Source organism: Haliotis asinina, chromosome 4, assembly GCF_037392515.1.
Source record: "Haliotis asinina isolate JCU_RB_2024 chromosome 4, JCU_Hal_asi_v2, whole genome shotgun sequence".
Classification (NCBI taxonomy): Eukaryota; Metazoa; Mollusca; class Gastropoda; order Lepetellida; family Haliotidae; genus Haliotis; species Haliotis asinina.
Genome location: NC_090283.1, coordinates 40,821,635 through 40,844,392, shown reverse-complemented (window position 1 = coordinate 40,844,392; position 22,758 = coordinate 40,821,635). Strand labels below are relative to the sequence as shown.

Below are 22,758 nucleotides of genomic sequence, written 5' to 3'. Positions count from 1 at the left end.
CGTTAGCCATTCTGTATGATCACGTGCTGCATCATCATAAGACGTCATGGATTAAAACCTATACATTGTGGAATATCACGTCATCATCAAGGATCTTGGTCTTGGTAACATGATTCCTGGGCATGCTATTCACGGACGATGATCAACTACACGGCAGTGGACAACAACAATTCACCAAGAAAATAAACATAACTTTGTACGTGAATATGGGTGCACAACTTAAGATACAAGATCTATCTATTGAGACCTACCTGCACCTGTAGCCACATTGAGCTATCGTGTGTGGTCAGATGGAATGTGGGAAGACCCTGTTGGTATTAGATATGCTGGAAGGGTATCATTGCGATGTGTTCAATCATATCTTGATTCTTTGCCTTACTTTTCACGTCAATCGAACTTACACGAAGCGTGTGATGATGATGCTTATCCAAGACGATTGTAGTACGAATAAAGAAATCATCAAAAAATAGACATGTTATCGTATTTAGCATTTTGGGGATGCACAGAAACACAGCATTTGGGTGGTAACACAAAAATTCAACTTGGTCCTGAGAGACTGCAGGGAACAAATGGGTTGCCTTATTTCACTGTAAAGATAGGGATTCATTTGATGAAAAAATGACTTGATTCAAACCAAACCCAAGTGAGAACACGTGTAAAGTAAAAACAGCCTGCAAAAAACAAAACAAAAACAAAACAAAACAAAACAAAACAAACAACAACAACAAAAAAACAAAAAACACTCTAGACTGATGCTGAAAACAGACCAACCCGTGAATTATGCTGTGGCAAAATCGGGCAACCTGCTTAGGAAAAGCAAGCATTCTGCTTAACAAATTAAATGTATAACCTTGATATGAAAAAACAAAACATGACGACCTTTGAAATTATCACTGGTTATTTACCTCACTATCATATCGTTCTGTGTGGGTTATGTGAGATTTTATAATATGGGATATAAAACCTGAATTATGTGATGAAAAGATGTGCCTTTCCATGTCGGAAACGAGAAAGACTTGTGGTCCTGTCCGGGGTTGGATAGGGAAAACAATACTTGGATGATAACATCACCATCGATAAAATCTATAACATGTCAGATGGAGACATCAATAAACTGTATTCAACATACGAAGCCTGATTCAGTGCTGAAATGATGAAAGATAATCATACGCCCCATGGTAATGGCTACGATTACCTTGATGGTCGGCAGGACATTAGTCATCGTCCTCACATTTCCTGGCAGCAATTACCTCATCTCCAGTTTACGAATGTCCAACGTGGCCAACTTAAAAGCTGAGCAGAAATGTCATAATTTGTCCTTAGAGCAATGGCAAACAAAGAATCTATTTCATCAATGCCCAATTTGCGTGCAAAAACCATGCTCTTAAAATGTTCCAGAACGTCGTTGATGTCATGCAAGAATGTTGCCAGTTCATCTGCAAACGACTTGAACACCGCCACGATGAACCCACCTTCTCGCAGTATTACACACTCACCTGGAACTCCTGATCAGGAGATCTTCTTCATTGTGCTCGGGTTTGCCATGGAACAGATGTGCCCACAAACCAACTTATTTACAATAAGAAAAATATTCAATGAATGTAACTGACAACTGAGCTTAAAAATTTAATAATTAAAAGAAAAAATGGAAATAAAAAAAAATTGGGAAAACACTTGGTCTTTCTCCAGTCGTTCTTGCATCCATAGGATGGAAATTAACCTGTAGCATACCCTAGAGGAGGCACTCGTACCCCCACCATAAGTACTACTTGTTATGCTATGTATACTTCAATGAATTGAAAGCAGAAGTATTTATCAACTTTGAAAGTACAAAGAACAGAAACAAAATCACTTATTGCATTAACACAATGCTCATTTGTTGAAAAGCAAAACTGACCAAATCTGGATGGAACAGTTAAACAGAATAGCAATTGGGAATTTGAGGCAAACATTTGTCTACGCAGAAAGTAACTGACACTGCTCCTGCACTTTCATTCAAATCAAATATAATTCAGGAATCAATTAGATAGAACACGATGGTGTTTTAGTGAAACATCATTTGCTAAAAGACTACACACCATTACAGAGCCATACATATTTATGTAGATGTGTCCAAAGTTAATATTTACTGAAAGGATTCTCTTGGGTTGTGTTCCAAAAGTGAGGGGATGATTCATTCTCCAGTTTCTCCTGCTGAACAGAGAGATATCTCAGTAAGGCTGTTTGCACTTCGTGATGTGGATTGACCTCCATTGTATGTATTTGCTTTTGTAATTCATCCGCTGCCTTTAAATAGGAAAGAAACACGTGTGAAGAAGGAAGAACACAAAATAAGGCTAGGGAGGGCAAACAGAATATATTGTGTAACATGATTCTATGTGGGAAATTACTCAAACTCAAACCATCCCTTTGATAATGACACCTTTTCTGGTTGGCACACCTGTATATTCGTGCCTTCCTTTGCGGTTCATGGATTTAACTGTTTTATCAAAATACAAGTTTCACTTTGAACTATACTAAAAATTGTCACTGTGCAAAAACTAATAGCAGAACCGGTAATGGATTACAGAATACCGAGGGTGACTAAGACTCTTTTTCATTTAAGAATTTTATGATGATATTGCATGAGAACGATATCGCGCACGTTTTGATGATATGTGTCCTTTTTCATGAACAAGTGCTATCTTTAGTCCCAAGTGAGAATTTATGCAATGCCAAAACATCCCTTTCTTCATTCATTTCCATATGACATCGAAACGATATATAAGGACTGCTACATTTGTGTCTGACGTCATTCCATTTCAACTGGTGAATTTGTCTAAAAACTCCAAATGTGCACATACATCTTGTCTGGGTGTGACTGTCGCATGTGCTGTGTCTTGCAAAGAAGGGTAAAGCCTCTCTGACTCAGTGTTCCAAGACAGGTGTTTCAGGAAGGACTTCATAATGGCTGTACACTTGCCCTTGTCCATATCCAGCTCGGTGGGGAACGAGGTACATTTGGTTGAATTCACACGTCGGTCTACCCTTGTCAGGAAGTTTGTTTTTTCCTGACTCACATGGTAGTCTACAGCGAGGTGGACAACTTTGAAATCAAGATTCGTATCCTTCTTTACGTGATTGATAATCAGCATCGCTAAGCTGGTGTTGTATTTGGTGATCGTCTTCATGTTCCCATCTTTGCCTGTGAATGTCAGGAGCATGACAGGCTGTGTAGGGGAAAACACACACACATCACACAAGACAGATGCAGGTACTTTCCCCTCCCAGGATGGGTCTATCATTTTCAGTAAGCTGCCTCCAGCGATGATGACTGTACAGTCTCTGTCTGGTAGGTCTTTCAGTCGCTGTACAATTTGGGCATACTTTGTATTCAGTATGGCTTCAATATTGGTCGGGAAAATCCCGAAAACTGAAAAAACAGTATAATTTATGGAGTCACGCATGCTCATCATTGCTGTGATCATTTACCAAGTGGTGTGTTTTTATGTTTAACACGGAACACCATGCTCCAACTGTACCATGGTTGTCTGTAATAAATTGAGTCTGGACCAGGAAATCGAGAGATCAACAACATGAGCAAGTCAGCAGGCCTGACCACATAATCTCATTAGTCGCCTCTAACTACAAACGTGAGCTTCTGAATTCTAACTCGTACCTTTAAGGGTTTGCCACTTACATCTTTGAAAAAATAGATTGAATATATTTGAAAAAAAGATGGTATAATAAGTGTTTTAAACTCGGTGATAAATTTTGCACAAATATCACATTCATACGTACATGCACACAAAGACATAAAACTGACACAAAAATCCACGCTATTATCCCATTAGTTTCTCACTGTAGATTAAAACACTATTAACAGAATTTGCTTAGCATTGTCAAACCAAACATACTGTAATACGTACATGATTGTTTTGATTCAGCTGGAAGTATTCTCAGTATCTTTCGTTTTTCGGTTAGAGATAGAACACTTGATTGGAGCATATCACCTGAAACTGGTACATCAAATGGTTAAGGCATACAAAGTCATTAATAATAAAAACAATATTGGAAATTATATCAGTAACATTACAGCCTTACCAGAAGTTCGGAATCCTGGTTCTGGATCATCAATTTCAGACAGGTCATCAAAGGTCGGTAAGGGGATTTCTCCTTCCGAACTGTACCTGCTAGGAACACTGGAGTCATCACTCTCGTCAGTATCGCTCGTCCTTCTGAGCAACTCTGAATGCTCATTCATGGCAAACTTCTACGTCTGTGTGGATGATATCGCTTTAACCAGGCCTCTTTGTCCATCCGCTGTATAGCATTGTTCTTCACTTCATACGCCCTCGGTCCGTCCTTGTCATTGAAGATGATACCATCAAACCAACGCGCAGCTACCTCGAGAACACGTCCCTGTTTTCCAGGAATTGCATGGAACTTCACTTCAATCAAATCGTCAGGGACGCTACAGAATGTTCCTTTTTGTAAGGCTATTGTCTCACTTTGAAGTTTACATTTAATTGCATTGATGATCTCAAATTCTGGGAAATTAATCGGAAACCCATCAACGTTAAGAAGCTTGGTTCTGTAACTTTCAAACTCTAGGGTATATTCACTTATCCCGACATAGTACGATCCTCCTCCCTCAACCTTCGATAAAGAGGTCAGGTTATCTTTCAGTTTGAGTTCATGCCATATAAAATCCACTATATCTGCCGGACTTTTCGAAACTTGTTGTGCTATTTGCTTTTTTAATTTGGCAAGATGGAGACTTTTGACCTCAGTATTTCTGCTTTCGTGGAGTTGTTGAATGTTTTCACATAAACCTTTTGTTTTGGGTTTCTGTGTACTTTTGTAAGTCTCTCTGCTCATGCACTTCGCCAACCTGGCGGAGGTTACTGGCACGTTTTCAATGTCGTTCTTTGCTTTCGTGTTAAAATCCACAGTGGATACCCCATTCGTTTCTTTCACGTTTACTAGGATGAAGTCAGTATTGCCCAGAAACTCATGAATTTCAGAGAGCCACCCCCTCCTATACGCTTCCACGTATAACTCTTCGTCGTCAAGGAGATCAGTCAGAGTCTTGGTGATAAACTCATCAAACTGTTCCAGACACCTGTCCTCGGGTAGTTGACCCTCAACATGAATCAGTACTTGACCTCCCCCGCTGTTCCTCCAAGCTGAAACCGTCTTCCCAAATCTATCAAGAGTTTTCTTCTTTTTTTCTAAAAGTTGCCCTGATTTCTTTCCAGCACAAATGATTGCATGCGTTGTATGAAGAGTAAGTATGTTGACATTGTTATATTCACAAATGTATGATTGTCCAACCGCCTGACATTTTTGGCACCCATCTGGAAATGTATAGATGTCAAGAAACATATTTGGAAGAATATGTGACATGCTAAAACATGCATTGAAAATGCCATGTATATAATAGTACGTGTTTAGTACTGGAAATCTTAGCCAGGACTGTCAAACTGACTATTACGCACATATATTATTTGTGTGACACACAGTGTGTCCAAACACATTCGTCATTGCTAAAGCCTAATTGAGACGAGCACCTAATTTGAAACCATTATCTTTACCCTTTCAAAGTGTCAAATCGGATTTATATGCTACTAAATATTAACTAGTTTGTAATATTAGTACCTGTATAATCCGTAGCGAGTTCTGACCTGCAGGATGACATGACATGATCATCATTCAGTATGCGTTTGTTTAACGTTCACTGGCCAATCACAGTAAGTCCTGGAAAAAAATATGGCTTGATAAGAAGTAGATGCATGTGATGTGACACCATTTTACGGTGGGGCGTGTGGCAGACACAAGAAAAAAATCGAAGATTTAGAACATTTCAAACATAAAGTTTATCACAATTACAATGATTTATAAATTGTCACCAGCCTCTTTAAGTGTCAAAATGTGGGCAATCTTTATAGTTTTTGGATTTACTACCTTCAGTTTCTTCTTTCCCTTTTTATGCGGACCTGGCACAATAAGTCATAGCATGAACGATATCTACAATACCGTACGCAAAGGGAGAACGCTTTTAGTGTAAATTTGTTTCGATTTGCTGTTCTCTGTGAAGAACGAGAAACAAATAGTGTCTCGTGGGTATGCGCTATAAACATATCTTATCATAAACAATAATTTACTCAGTCTGCATCATTCCTGTTTTATATTAATTATGATAAGAACAATGTTACATAATATATAACGATTGCTTAAGCGCCTCGTATCCGGCGAGGTGCTCACTGGCGTAGTGACAAAGTTAAATCGATGCACAAAGTATGCACCCGATCCTGAAAGTAAAGTTGAATGCTGAGCAGAAGGGATGTGTTTTAAGGAGTGACTTAAAATGTCTTTTATTTGCTGTTTCCTTGTTTAGATGACCGAGTTGGTGGGAGATGCAAACAGAGGTGACACAGGCGTCGTAGATGGAGACAGAGGCTGGTTAAGTAGAGCCTCTAAGAAAACTGGTCAATCAGCAAGATCGGATCGTCATTGTTGATAAAATAATTGTTGGTAATGCAGAACCTGAAGATCTTGGCGTGAAGAAAGTGCATGGTTACACTGCAGGAGTGATGTGGTCAGTCTTATAAATGTTTGTGATGCATCTAGGTTCTGAATTCGCTGTGACGTGTCTGGAGTTGTATATGTAAGAGTTACAGTTTTGCCGTTGAAATGCACGTTTTGCTGATGTAATGTATGCAATGGAAACGTGCTCTACCTGATGGAGAGTTCAATATGTAGGATATGCTTGACCGTGACTCTCTGATCACAAGTGATACAAAACAGAGGATCCTCACCTTTTAGCAGGTATGCATGAGTATATCTTGTATGGCCAATACGACATCGTCGTAAAATAACCTCTTCAAATCTGGACTGACAGCCGAAATAGGTGTAACCAATATACTTTTTTTTATTTCATGTAACTAGCTACTCGAGTGTCCCACTTCTTCTGTATCAGATCACGGATGTAAGTTCTAATGCTAACCTTGTAATCAGAATATGGAACTTTGTAATCAGAATATGCCTTGGCAGCAAGATCTGCCATTGTGTTACCAGAAATGCCTACGTGGATGGGTTACCAACAAACGACGATGTGGTATTGGCCAGTACCAAGATTATTATACAATTCAATAATTTCTATTAAAAGTGGATGTTTGCAAGAAGTTTTTTAATAGCCTGAAAGCAAGAAAGAGAGTCGGAAAAGCTTATATACTCCTTATGTTTCGGGTGTTTTTGAATATATTTGAGAGCTGTTAATATGGCGTTTGCTTCTTCAGTAAAAATAGAGCTGTTATCTGGAATTCTAGAAGATATTGTACTCGATCCAATGACGGTGGCACAAGCTACTGCGCCACCGTCTTTGGAACCATCTGTAAATAAGGGTTTATAATTGCTATATTTATGTTCTAATTGATTATATTCTTGTTTATATTGTAATTCATTAGTTTCTGATTTTTTAAATGAAGTTAATGTTAGGTCAACTGCCAAAGAGGAGAAGAAAGAAAGGGTTTAAATTCTGTGCCCTAGAGGTGGAACAAGAGAAGATTTTTGTCTTACAAATCCTCATAAAGTGGATTGAACACACAGTATATGCAGGATTAGATTCATCAGAGTATAATTTAGTAATGTATTGTAAGGATGATTTGATCCGGCGTTGTGTAAGAGATGGTTCATCAGCCTCAACGTAAAGACTGTCAATAGGTGAAGTTCTAAAAGACCCAAGACAAAGTCATATACCTTGGTGATGGACAACATCAAGAAGTCTGAGGTTGCTTTTACAGGCTCCACCATATACGATGGAGCCATAATCGAGTTTGCAACGGACCAGTGATCGATATAAGTGTAAGAGGGTGGTTTGATCGCCTCCCCACTTTGAGTTGGAAACAACTTTCAACAAATCTAATGCCTTCAGGCATTTAGCTTTAAGGGAGTTAATATGGGGTAAGAGGTTTAATGAGAATCGAAAATTAAACCTAAGAACTTGGCCTCCTTGATAACTTTGATGGGAGTGCCATTTAAAAACAGTTCAGGGTCCTTATGTGGCTTATATTTTCTACAAAAATGTATACACTTTGTTTTAGATTTAGAAAATTTAAAGCCGTTTTCAAGACACCATCTATTTATTTTATTTAAACACAACTGTAATTGCCGTTCAATAGTACGTATTTTTTACCACGACAGGAAATATTAAAATCATCTACAAAAAGTGATCCATCATAATTGACTCATTTAAAACCTTGGATAAACTATTAATATAGCGTTTGCCTGCCTTTTAAAAACTCTGATATAAAAAGAGGCAAACGGCCTCTCAGCCCAAAATCATGTAAATCCTTCAAAATACCATGCTTCCAGGTCGTGTCATAAGCTTTCTTGAGATCAAAGAAAATCGATACGGCATGTTGTTTATTAACTAAAGCATTTGTAGCGAAGTATGCTAAACGTACCAAATGATCGATGGTACTACCATTTTTCCTGAAACCACACTGAATATTTAATTTGTGATCAGGTTATTGGTTTCAAGATAACAAGTTAATCTATTATTTACCATACGTTCCATGGTTTTACAGACACAGCTGGTTAGAGATATCGGTCTGTATTTCGACGGATCTGTATGATCACTGCCAGGTTTTGGTATTGGGACTACAATGGCATTACGCCGTGAAGGGGGAAGTTACCCCGACGTCCATATTTGATCAAATATATCTAAAAGTGCCATTAGACATGGTTCAGCTAAGTGTTTCAGTAGCTGATAATGTATATTATCATCGTCATTTGCAGAGTCATGACCTTGAGCAGTGTGTAGCTCAAGTAATGAAAACACTTCGTTGTAGTCTTCACCATTATTTGAATCGAAATTAAGTTTTGTCTTTTCCTGTTGCTTCTGATATGTCTTAAATTCGGGAACATACTTTGTCGATGATGAATTTTTGGCAAGTGTTTCGCCAAGTTTATTTGCAATTTTAGGTGTATCAGTAATTAAATTGTCACCATCTTTAAGATGGTGAACAGCAGCTTTTGAACCTTTGCCTTTTATTCTTTGAACCATCTTCCATACCTTAGACATTGGCGTACGTGAGTTAATTTTGGAGACATAGTTCCTCCAAGATTGCCGTTTATTTTGTTTAAAAGTACGACGCGCCTTCGCATTGAGTATCTTAAATTTACTTAAATTATGGACAGTTGGGTGATGGCGGAAATAATTTTCTGCCTTTCCCCTCGCTTTCCTGGCTTGCCTACAATCTGTATGAAACCATGGTTTCCGTACATGTGGATTTGTAAAGGACTTGGGTATACACTCATCAGCAATTTCATTTAAAACGTCAGAAAAAATTGAATAGGATCAGGTATATCACTGAGACATTCGGGTCTTAATTTAGATGCACATAAAGTTTGAAACAAGGACCAGTCTGCCTTGGCAAAATTCCACCTCGTATATGATGGAGAGTCAGATGGAGTATTTCTGAATAAGATAGTTGGAAAGTGGTCACTTCCACAGAGGTCATTGTGGAGTGACCAGTCACATTCATTAAGTACATTAGAGTCTGCAAGAGACAAATCTAGACAAGAGCAGGTGCCAGTTGCAGGTTGCAGATAAGTGCTTACATCATCATTGTATATACACAAGTCATTATTGGTTATAAAATCTTCCAGTATTTTACCTTTACTGTTAGTGTTTGTACCACCCCAAATTGGGTTATGGCCATTGAGATCACCCATTATGATACAGGGTTTAGGAAGCTGGTCATAGAGAGCTTGAAGATCAGACTGCTGGAGTGTTGAAGAAGGCGGAATATACAAAGAGCATAGTGTAAAGGTAACGTGAAGAATGAGTCTCACTGCAACAGCTTGGAGATTTGTTGTGAGTGTTACAGGACTATGGATAACATCCTGCTTTGAAAGGATTGAAGACCCTCCAGATGCCCAATCACCTGGAGGTGAAAAATAATTATAAGAAATGATCTGACGTAAATCAAAAGTATCTGTCTGCTTCAAATAGGTTTCCTGCAGACAGAAGGCCGATGGTGCAAAATCCTGGAATAGTAGCTGTAACTCATTGAAATTGGTCCTTAACCCTCTACAATTCCACTGTGCTATAGTTTTGGAATGGGGGTTTGATTGGGGATCTACCCCGCACTTTTTAGTGGGCGACAGACTATATGCCCTTTGATGGGTGTGTGACTTCCATGTCCTCAAGCGAACCATACTTATTAAGTTCAACTCGATTTTCTGATCCTTTGGATACTCTGCCACTTTGAAGTTTTTTTAGAAAGATCAGGCCTTGGTTTGGGTTTACTTTTAGCGACCTGTTTGACATTTCCAGTTGACCGAGATGGTGCTATCCTGTGATGTAGATGAGTCACGATTACTCAATGACTCAGATTGTATTTTGGCTGAAACTGTTGTTTGTGCGGAATGTTCTGGTGAAAACCTCTCGGGAGTAGTATGTCTTGACCCATGTCAAGTCTCTTTACCAGGTTATTGATGCAGTTTTGACTTTGGGCTGTTTTAGGGTTGTATCTGATAATGGTCTAGTTACTGATGCATACGTTTCGGTTAGTTCTGGAGATTGTACGAGACTTTTAGAGTCTGCAAAACTGATGTTTCTAGTAAATTTAATTTTGTTAATCTCCATTTGTTTTTTTTCCATACACTCCTTAGAGGACGAGGAGTGTGCACCAAAGCAGTTGGCACACTTTTTGAAGTTGCTGTCACAATCTTCCGTCACATGCGTCTTCTCACGCAGTGAGCGCATGTGACAGACAATGTACAGGTGTTCATACCGTGGCCAAACTTCTGACATTTGAAACATCTGAGAAGGTTGGGAATGTATGTTTTAACCCTGATATTGCAGTAACCAGCCTTTATTGATTGAGAAGCAGTTGGAGAAGAAAAGGAAAAGAGATAGGTATTTGTTGGATGGATTTCTGAGTTTTTACGGGTGGTAAATCGTTTGACAAATGTGACACCTTGGTCTTTCATTTCTGAGACTATATCCAATTCAGTCATGTCAGAGAACAATCGATCCCGATCTCTTACAACACCTTTAATTGTGTTAAGAGTTCGGTGTGCAGAAACGGACACAGGTGTACCTACATATGACTCAATGGAAAGGAGGTTGGATGCTTGCTGTCGTTTGCTGCATTCAATTAACAAAGCACCTGAACGTAAGCGTCTAATGTTTTTCACGTCTTCTGCAATGCCTTGAATGCCTTTAGAAACCGCAAAAGGATTTAATTTCAACGGTGTGTTATCGATAGTCTCAATCACTAGAAACCGTGGCCAGTAATCAATAGATTGTGAAGGTCGCTGTTCATCATCGTTGTCAAGTGGACGGTTAATTTTTTTGAGGGAGTTTCATAAGCCATGGTGAATGAGTAATTTTTCATTATCCGGGCTCCCCACCCACCATGGAGTGTCACAAGGACAATGCTAAAAACAAGCGGATCTCCAGCTTGCAGCACGAAGGATACCTGGATGATATACTCCAGCAGAAAAATTAAAGTTTAATCATTCCACCAGATTGGCCCATGAGCCACCGCCTTTTGGGCATACGACTCTAGGCAAAAACATGAAAGTGTACATTTGAAATTACAAAGGTCCAAAAATTCGCCAAGACTTACAAGGATATACGTTTTAACATTACATAATGTAACACTCAGGGCTTGGCTTGGCCAGCCGATTGGTTGAACCGGGCCCATTCAACCCCCCGTGTAGGTGAAGTAAGGGTCGAAGGGGTGTGTTGAAGCGAACGCGGTCACAGGCTCCCAGTGCCCTCAACACCCAGACACCCGTCCTCCACCGACACGGGGCTGGAACCCACGGCAAACGGGTTGGTGGACCAAATATCCCCCCGGGTCCAGAACTGGGGTGTCGGCGAGCTCTTAGCGTTACCCAGCACCCACCACGAGGAGGTGGCTTGCCATGGGTGCCTGGTGAATTTTGAAAGGAGCCAAGACAAAGTCATAGACCTTGATGATGGACAGAATCTGACAATTTTAAGTTGCTCTTGCAGGCTTCACCATAGACAATGGAGCCATATTAAGTTGGGAACGGACGAGTGATCGATATAGATGGAAGAGGATAGCTTGAATCTGAGACAACCTTTAACAAATCAAGTACCTTCAGGTATTTAGTTTTACGGGATTTAATATGAGGCAGAAACGTAACGTGTGAGTCAAAACTTAATCCCAAGAACTTGGCAGCTTTGATGGGAGTGCCATCAAGAGACAGTTCAGGGTCTTTATTTGGTTCGTATTTACGGCAAAATTGTATACAATTAGGTTTTGATTTAGAAATTTTAAAGCCGTTTTCAAGACACCATTTGGTTATTTTGTTTAAACAGTTGCCGTTCAATAGTATGCATATTTTTCTAACAAGAAATATTAAAATCATCCACAAATAACGACCCATCTATTGAATCGTTTAAAACTTTTGTTACACTGTTGCTCTTGATGCTAATTAGAGTGACAGATAAAATATTGCTTTGTGGAACACCCTCATCCTGACTTTAATGATCAAACGTCCGAAGCCATGTAAATCTCTTAAAATACCATATTTCCACGTCGTGTCATATGCCTTTTAAAGATCAAAAAAGAGATAGACACAGCGTGTTGTTTATTTATTAGAACGTTTTTGACAAATGATTCCAAAAGCACTAAGTGATCAAGAGTACTTCTGTTTTTACGGAAACCACATTGTATATCTGTTATAATGATATTGGTTTCCAAGTACCAAACAAGTTGATTACTTATCATCGTTCCATGGTTTTGCAAACACAGTTTGTGAGTGAAATAGGTAGATAAATGGATGGATCCGTATGATGACGTCCATGTTTAGGTATTGGTACTACTATAGCCTTACGCCATGAGGGATGAAAATTACCCGAGATCCAAATATCATCACAAATGGTTAAAAGAGTTTCCAGACAGGATTCTGATAAGTGCTACAGGAGTTGGTAATGTATGTTATCAGCCCCTGTAGCAGTATTGTGAGCTTGATCAAGAGACGTATGAAGCTCATGAATAGAAAATAGTTCATTGTAATCTTCTCCATTATCTGAGTTGAAATTAATGCTTTTCTTTTCTTGTTGTTTTTAATATTGTTGGAAGTTAGGTACATAATTAGAAGAGGAAGAGTGTTTAGGGAGAGTTTCACCCAATCTGTTGGCAATATCTGATTTATCGGTAAGTAATTGATCTCCATGTTTACGATGATGGATGCTAGACTTAGTACCTTTGCCTTGTATTTTCTGGACCATGTTCCATACCTTGGACATGGGCGTTCGAGAATTTATGTCATCAAGGTGAGCTAACACATCAGAATTTCTGAAGATCATCAAACGTCACATTGCTAACACAATCAGCAATGTTGACAACATTTTCACAATTGTCGTTAGTACAATCAGAGACTGGGGAGAGTGTGGTAATACAATTGACATGTTTGGTTTCTAACCTGTCATGATATTTCTTAATCATGTTGACATGACACAATCTCTTCTGTTTACGACGACCACGTGCCAGAACGACATAGTCTGTGTCGCTAACCTTTCTGTCAACAACACAAGGACCATGATATTTTGCTCTCAGTGGCTGACCAGGAATGAGAAACAAAACTAACACTTTCTCACAACAAGTAAAATTTCTCTCTTTTGACTTTCTGTCATAGTTCTGCTTCATTTTTTCTTGTGAAATGTTCAAATGTCGTCTGGCCAATTCACTTGCTTTTGATAGTCTGTCCCTAAATGTAGACACATAGTCTAAGAGCATGATCTCAGGTCTGTCATTGAGCCATTGTTCTTTTAAGTGTTTTAGTGGCCCACACACACTATGACCAAACACAAACTCAAAGGGGCTAAACCCTAAACTTCCCTGAAATGACTCTCTGACAGCAAACAACAACAAATGCACACCCCCATCCCAATCTTTCTCTGTCTCAGAACAATATGCCTTGATCATATTCTTCAAAGTTTGATGAAACCTCTCTAAAGCTCCCTGTGACTCTGGAGGATAAGCACTGGACTTAACTTGCTTAATACCTAACTGGTACATAGCTTGTTGAAACACCTTAGACATAAAGTTTGAGCCCTGATCAGACTGAACTACATCTGGCAAACCAACTAAGGTGAAAAACTTGATCAAAGCCTTGACAATTACAGGAGCAACAATCCTACGAAGTGGAATTGCTTCAGGAAATCTGGTAGACGCACACATGATTGTGAGTAAATACTGATTACCAGACTTCGTCTTAGGCAGTGGACCAACACAATCAATAATAACTCTACGGACAGGTTCCTTAAAAGCCAGTATAGGTTTCAAGGAAAGCGGAAGGAATTTTCTGATTTGGTTTCCCAACAATATGGCATGCATGACAGGTCTTACAAAATTCAGCCACATCTTGTATCACATTGGGCCAAGAGAAATGTGCTAAAATTTTCTCACAAGTTTTGTTTACACCCAAATGACCTGAAATGGGACTTTCATGTGCCAATGAAAGTCCATGTTTTCGAAATAATTTCGGTACCACAATTTGATGGTACAAGTTCCATTCATCCTCCGCAGGAACATCCGGCGACCTATATTTTCTCATCAGAACACCTTGCTTGTAGTGATAACAAACTGGAACCTTGCTAACCTCCTCAAAAGAAACAGCCTTACTAGCCATCTTCTGCACTTCAACATCCTGACCCTTTGCGCTAATAAGCTGCTCTCTGGAAAGAATGTGTTCACCACCTGACAAACTATTTGACTTATCAAGAAGTCCTGAAGAGCTACTACTCTTTGTAGATGAGTTATCTGTCTCCATCTCACACAAAGAATGATCCATAAAAGTATCTGACAAATCATAAATGGTGTCATTCTGCAAAGACGTCTTGGAAGAAATGCCTTTCAACATTGAACGAGTCACTGTACTATCTTACCTCTCTGGCGAAACAGAGACAATTGGATCAGCGCCAACTTTAGCCCCCATAAGATCATTACTAATCAACAAATCGACACCCGGAACTGGGAGAAAGTCTAGAACACCAACTTTCACCTCACCTGAAATCAGATCTGACGTCAAATTCACAAAATGGAGAGGAGCAGAAGAATTTACAAAATATCCTTCAAAATTAGAGACTGAAGAGCTCCCGTGTCCCTCAAGATAATAACGGGCAGTGGGGTTAGAATTATCTCCTATAAGTGACATAAAACCCTTAGACACTAGGGCAGAACCTCCTTCCGAACTACAGAATCTGGAGACTTACTCTCACAAACAAAACTCTCCTCAAACCACCTGGAAAGAAAGGCTTAGGTGCGATGGACACAAAGCATTTGGGAAACCTGTAGCCTGATTTCTAAACTGGAGTTTGTAACATGCAGAAATCAAATGACCTGGCTTCTTACGATATGCAGAAACAGGATCAGAACCACTGGTAGTCTTAGGCTTAGACTGAAAAGTATCTGACTGCTTGCCACTAAAATTTGAACCTGTTGTAACACCACTGTAACCAGCATGTCCTGAAGTTTTAACTGGGAAATAGCTTTTCTGGCCTGAAAACTTTACATTATCCGGAGACCTAAAAGAACTCTTGTGAGTCAAACAATAATCATCTGCCAACTTTGCTGCCTTATGTAAGTCATCAACCTTTTGTTCATCCAAATAAGTCTTAAGGTCAGCATGAACACTCTGCTTGAAATCTTCCATCAACACTAACTATCTCAAACCATCAAAATCTGTGACTTCCTTAGACCCACACCAGCTATCAAACAATGTTTCCCTTTCTCTAGCAAACTCTACAAAAGTCTCATTGTCTCTTTTTGAGGATTTCTGAATTTCTGACGATATGCCTCAGGCACTAACTCATAAGCTTTCAAAAGTGTACTCATGACAACATCATAATCTGAGCTTTGTTGTACTGAAAAGGCTGAATAAGCATCCCGAGCTTTACCCTTCAAAACAGTTTGCAACAGCATAGTCCATGATTCCCCAGGACATTGAGATTCTCAGCAACTTTCTCAGAATGTAGAAAATGTTTGTCTACTTCTTTTTCATGAAAAGGGGGTACAAGCCTAGCATGCCTTGCAATGTCAAAAGTGGAAGAATCTGAGGTCTGAGAAGGGTTTTCAAGTTTTTTGTCAGAGCATTTTCTTTGACAATTTGAAGTTTCTTCAATTGTATTTCTTTCTCCATCTTAAACTTCATTTCCATCCTTCTCAATTCTTCTTGTTTTCTATTTCCCTCTTTTTGAATTTGAAACTGAATTCAAGTTTCTTTATTTCTAATTGATCTGAACCTTCCTCTGGCACCATCATCTTCAAAACCCCATCAGTATAATAATTCAACACAATTTTCAAAATCTGAAATTTCTTCATTGCAGGTTTGCCATCAAGTTTGAGATGTGCAATAAATCTGATTTCCTCAACTGACTAATTGTCTCAGAGTCAGGGGACAATACAAACTTATCAAATTCAAACACCATTTTGCTGATTCAACAATGAACTTGTTGCAAAATTGCAGAAATTTGGAATATATTCCACAAATGGTCTCAAATGTCAAATGAATTCCATCCTGGACGAGCCCCCCATTTTGTTACAGTTAAGAATTTTGACAAACTATGTAAGAAATCCTCCTGTGAACCAGGAAAACAGAACAAAGACAAGTCATAAACGTTCAAATTATGAATTATTATGCAACGAGAGCATGGTATACTAAGTCACAATTCAATAGTCACAATGCTGATTACAAATACAATTCAAGAGAGACAAAATCTAAGTCAGTGGGTCACAAAATACAATATAGCAAACTCACCAAAGTCTTTGTGCGAGGGAGAATCAACTATGGCAGAATGTAAACACAGCGATCGGTCTGACAGCAGATAATGTAGGTCAGGCGTTGATGCTCAAGCGTTGGCAGTGATGCATCTTCCAGTTAATATGAATGAGTGTCCTCCTCAACACGACAACTAGCCTTTTATATATTCTATGTCATTTCCCGAAAGTTCGGGCGCAAACGACTATCGTCAACACTGTAGAATGCCCTCGAATAAGTCTCCCGGAAGTAAACACATAGAAAACTAGGACCAGATAAATTCTGGAAAACCAGAAGCCTAAAAGTGTTGACCAGCTATTAAAACGAAATGTGACCCATCATATTTAATATTCAAAACACTAAATGTTGTGACCAAATAACAATTATTACTGAATTAATAACAAAATATACAGAAAATACACACTCGTAACACATAGTGCTAAATATAATTGTCATTCTGTTTTTTCTGTTGCTTTTGGAGACCCTAAACAGCCTAACATTTTGTATGACGGGTTAACATTTCAATTGTTGTGAAGCGTTATAACGTATGGTATATATGGGATTACACCTCTGTAACTATGATGTACGGGAGATATGTCACCTTGAGCTCAATGAAACATGTAATTGCATATTTGCTGCAGAGGTATCATCATGAGCCAGCATGTGTGAACAACTACTATGACTGCGGATTTGGGATGTTGAGCAGAGACAGTGTTAAAATTTGGAAGTTGTCTATTGTTAAATGTCTATGTTTTGCCTATAAATAGTATCTTCAGTGTGGTTTACTTGTACAATATCCAATAGATTTACAATGTTTGATTTTGCAATGATTGTAATCATTCCCGTAACCAGTACTCTGTGTTTTGTGATTTCATGACCGAAAATGCAGCAATATTATAATTTCGCCAAAACTATTATCTGACCACCACAGCAAAAATAACTTGGTTTCCACATTGCGGAAACCTGAAGGAAACTGGACTGAAAGTTTCCAGTCAGAATCCAGTGAGTTTCTGTTCGTTTACACTGAGTAAAAATATTATCTGACCATGCACGCAATTCTGGTCTTGAAGTTTAAAAACAAACCTGAACACAATTATATTAGTAAACACCAGGATTAATGTGTAATCTTTGCAAATTTGATTTTGAACATGATGTTGTTAGCATATGTATCAGCCCTACTAATAGGGTTGCTAAAGGGGGCATAAAACTAAACTCACTCACTGCAGCTAATAAGCCCTCACGAGGCTAGCAGTATATGCGACTGATGACCTCTTGACAACATGACAAGTTGATGTTTAATGCCTCCGTGACGTGTGAACATCTACTACGAACTGGCTAAACCTGATAACATACTTGGAGCTCATAATGGCCAAACTATTTTTGAAATAAATCATATTTAAAAACTTGGGGACTAATGGGATTTCCCAGGATGCAACTTTCTTTTTGTTTCCACTTTGTTCACTATGCAACTGCATTGTGAGAGCAAGTTCATGGTGTTTCCTTTGATTATTTGATTTTCTGTAGTTCTCATTTCAGTTATGAAATGCAAATGTTTCATGTAAAAACAATGTGGTATGACGCTCTTGCAAAAAAAGTGTGCTATCAAAGTTTGTAGGGAAGATATCGTTCGATGTAATAGGAGAGTTCATTGATGGACAAGTAATTCCCTTTGCAGATAGATATTTGTGGTTTTGAGGCATTCAGCGCAGGTTAAACCACGAATACGATAAGAATTCAGCAGGCAACATTCATACGTAACGGAAAAAAGACTTTTTGACAATTATTATACGATATTGGATCGTAATGAAGTCCAGCGTTGTTGTATTGCTTCCTCGCAATCAGTTTACCGAACCCTTACGAAAATGTTGACACTTTGACACATAGTTAAGACACAGAGTTTACCAACTGTAGAAGCATTGCAACTCGCACTCATAAAATCCACAGTGGTTTCCCTTACGCGAATTGATCCAAGGGTCGGTATTTAAAATGATAGGATTCGTTTTTTGTACCAACGTTAAGGTAGTTCATATTCAGATTCATGGGTTGTTTTGATTTCAATACATTTTTGTCTTTCTGGAAAGTGGGTAATAGGCGACAGGTGCGAGTAAACTGGGCACGCAGTTCTGCAATACTTGGACGGAACATCCAGCTAGTAGCAGGTGGCAAATGACTTAAGACCTCGTGGTTCCCAGCATAGTGATCTACCTTCATTTGTTGGCGACTTAAGGCTGTTTTTATATTACGGATTGCCCGAAGGTGCTATTAGTTATAAACTAAACAAGTTTAAAACGAACATCGATATTGAAGTGTGAGTACTGTAGTCGCTCTGGGTCTCTCTGTTGTGCCCAAACACATACTGTGTATTTATTCTGTCGATTTGTTTCATGAATCAGTGGGTACGTTTGGTGTGTATCATTATATGGTTTTAGCTGTATAATCGTGCCCCAGCAAGTGATGTCATAGAAGGATACAAACACGGATCGATGCAGGCCATGCTGGAGCATGTTCTTGACATATGTATTAGTGAGTTAGTCAGCTAGGTAATATTTAAATTGCAATGCGATTGCATGAAGACGAGTGAGTTAGATTAGTTTTACTCCGCACTCAGCAATATTCCAGCAATATGGCGTTGGTCTGTAAATAATCTGACACTATGTATCGTTTGTCACATATAACAGTGACATTACTTACAAGACCTGTCATATTCTATGCAAGAAATGTACCTGTGTCAACCTGTGGCATATGGTTGGTGCGTCGACTGGAGAATTTGTTCGGAATTATATGAAGACTGCGTTAACAAATGCATAGTTTTGTTCGAACTTCTTTAGTTGGTTCCACAAGACATGACAAACAAGTACACATGAATGAGGTGAGCGGACTTCCAGCTCAACCCCTGGGCCTTTCCTGCGAGTGGCATAATCCTGCTCGCGGTCGTCCCTAACAGACAGTCGGTATTCCAACTCCACACACTCCGAATGCAGATATGAGCATGCACGCACGCACGCACGCAAGCACGCAAGCACACACACACACAGAGATATTGAATAATATGGCTTGGTTTCACATTTTAGGGATTTCAGAAATATTTGGATGTTGTCTGTCTTGAATTAGACATATACAAGAAAGGTCAGTTCTCGGGGAAAAGATCATATCATGATTCTCAAAGAGTTATAAAAAGACTGTCGTTAGCTTTCTTTCTTATGTTTTACTATTACGGAATCCGTTGCTATAACTGTGAGTCGAAAGTAAAACACTCTTTAAGTTGAAAATTGATAAATCAGTACTAACTATCTCACAAGAGTCACTTATTTCTATTAAACTTTGCACTGCACCTCTCCTATTGGTATAAATACTGGGGAAAAGCATCCAAGTTATAGGTAGCACAGGTATTAACGCAAAACTTGTTAAAACACGAGGAAACTGATATGGTCTCAGATATTCAAACCCACACCTCTTTCACTAATATTAAAACTTTCACTTAAATCTGAAAAGAATCCTATTAGCTTTTGTATAGGGCAAACGAACATAATAACAAAATCAGTTCTAAAAGTTAAAATATAAAATCTACAAACTAAAATCAAACTCCACTCTGCTATTGTTATAGGAACTACTCAGTCGTCATAGGTCATAGGTCATACGAACAAAATGTCCTCAACGGGACGGGTTGACAGAATTTCATTCGTATACTATTCCTTATGTTCCCAGCCATAAGTAACTCTGATCGGAAAGTTTTAATGTGATTTTTCAGATACTGATTGTGTTTCTGAATTACCGCAAGTGAATAAATAATGTATTCAGTTTAAATAACCCAAATCCACAATTAACCGATTAACTGTCACTTCTGGAAGTTTGTGTGTATCATGATGTGATAAGATCTTCACGTTCATTGCTTTCATAAATAATTGTGCCGTAGATTCGTACACTGCATATTCATTCGACTTATATACAGTGTACCGCTGTATACAATGAACTGTGATTGATGTTTCAAATTCTGGCAAGGGGGCTACTGATTGCAGACAAGACGAGGGTAGTGATCATTGAAATTCGAGCAAAACATGTGAATCGTTCCTGTTAACTTTTAACAAACCGAAAATATAAGATACATGCAGTATCAAATTACAGAAAGGATGTATACTCACCGATGCATTCTCCGTAACCATCAAATCATTGTTTCTACACAATGATTCCCTCTGAATGCTCAGCTAAACATGACGTCAGCACAGGTACTTTGCCCTGCTACGTTGCCGCGGCTCAGAAAGTCCACAGTACAAGAAGAAACTCATGCTGCAACTTGTAACCAAGTGTAGAGCCTCTTTACATGTTAGGAATATGCATGGTGCGGTCTGACAGTGAACTGTGCTCTTGTTTTTGTGTAAACAAGCATACCGCACACTCTACGCCTAGATAAGTGTATTACTTCCTGGTCCTTTATTAAACCAGGTATAGAGGGCAATGAGAGTGAATGAGTGATATTCTGTTTAGCGTCTGTTGTAGCTATATGGTCATTGTCAATGAGAGGAAATCAGTATATGTGTAATATTTATTAACACATAATTGTTTGTGTACACACACACACACACACACACACACACACACACACACACACACACACACACACAAACACGCACACACAGACTGTGGATTGGTAGTAACTTTGTCATCAGGCAACATTGTACACTTAACGGACGTCGCTGTTTGTTTTTTTTTCCTTATCTGCTAGCACTGTGAGGTTCGGCGACATTGATTTTCACTCCAAGGATTGTTTGGACTTTGATTTAACCATAAACGCTGGCAACACTGAATTTTTTTAATAGTCGAGATAAGGTGAAGAAAGCGACAAACGAACGTTAAATTCAACAGTTGTCTTGACAGCTAATTTTGGGTCAAAATGACATGGTGTAGTCTTGCAAGGGACAAGATATTGATTTTCACAATCTTCTGTTTGTATATTTTGTTCTGTTAATCCGATATGTGCGTCCCGTGAAACATATCTATTGTGCACACCCAGAGTAAGATACAGGTAACGGTATAAAGTACACAGTAATACTGTAACGATTGAGTGAGTGAGTTTAGTTTTACGCCGCACTCAGCATTATTCCAGCCATATGACGGCGGTCTGTAAATAATCGAGTCTGGACCAGACAATCCAGTGATCAACAAGATGACCATCGATCTGCGCAATTGGGAACCGATTACATGTGTCAACAAAGTCAGCGAGCTTGACCACCCGATCCCGTTACTCGCCGTTAGTTACCACGCTAGGGACCATGGGAACTTACATTACTTTTGCTACCTGCATGGGGCTTAGGTGGATTTTCAACATTCAGGATCACTATTCTCGGCAACTGTTTATTCCATGCAGTTTCTTGTAAGAGTTTCTTATGAGATGTTATTGTTACTCTGCTAAAATGATGTGTCCCAAAATGCTGCAGATATTAAGCTTGGCATGCTGTTCATTAACTGCTTGTTCATTAAATGTTGTTCATATGTCAACCCATGTAACATGGAACACACACATATCACATCTGAAAGGTGAATGTTGTTCATTTGTTCGCCCATATAGCAGGGAACACACACTGATGACATCTCAAAGGTGAATGTTGTTGATATGTCCACCCATACAGAAGAAACCTCAAAGGTGAATGTTGTTGATATGTCCACCCATACAGAAGAAACCTCAAAGGTGAATGTTGTTGATATGTCCACCCATACAGAAGAAACCTCAAAGGTGAATGTTGTTGATATGTCCACCCATACAGAAGAAACCTCAAAGGTGACTGTTGTTCATATGTCCACCCATACAGAAGAAACCTCAAGGTGAATGTTGTTGATATGTCAACCCATACAGAAGAAACCTCAAAGGTGAATGTTGTTCATATGTCCACCCATACAGAAGAAACCTCAAAGGTGAATGTTGTTAATGTCTCCATCCATATAGTAGAAGGGACACAAATCATAGTGCTACAC

At 38.9% G+C, this 22,758-nt stretch overlaps 1 protein-coding gene across 1 annotated transcript in view; it reads right to left on the bottom strand.

Annotated features, from left to right (window-relative positions):
• LOC137281570 (uncharacterized) overlaps positions 1–21,122 on the bottom strand; it is a 42,806-nt gene extending 21,684 nt beyond the window's left edge. The window contains exons 1-6 of the mRNA XM_067812882.1: positions 20,931–21,122; positions 5,641–5,739; positions 4,084–5,339; positions 3,909–3,998; positions 2,844–3,412; positions 2,130–2,286 (exon numbers count right to left, since the gene is read on the bottom strand). Of these exons, the coding sequence (XP_067668983.1) occupies positions 2,130–2,286; positions 2,844–3,412; positions 3,909–3,998; positions 4,084–4,243 (976 nt within the window). The 5' untranslated portion in view covers positions 4,244–5,339; positions 5,641–5,739; positions 20,931–21,122. The remainder of the gene's footprint in view (positions 1–2,129; positions 2,287–2,843; positions 3,413–3,908; positions 3,999–4,083; positions 5,340–5,640; positions 5,740–20,930) is intronic.
• Between the last annotated feature and the right edge of the window lie 1,636 nt (positions 21,123–22,758).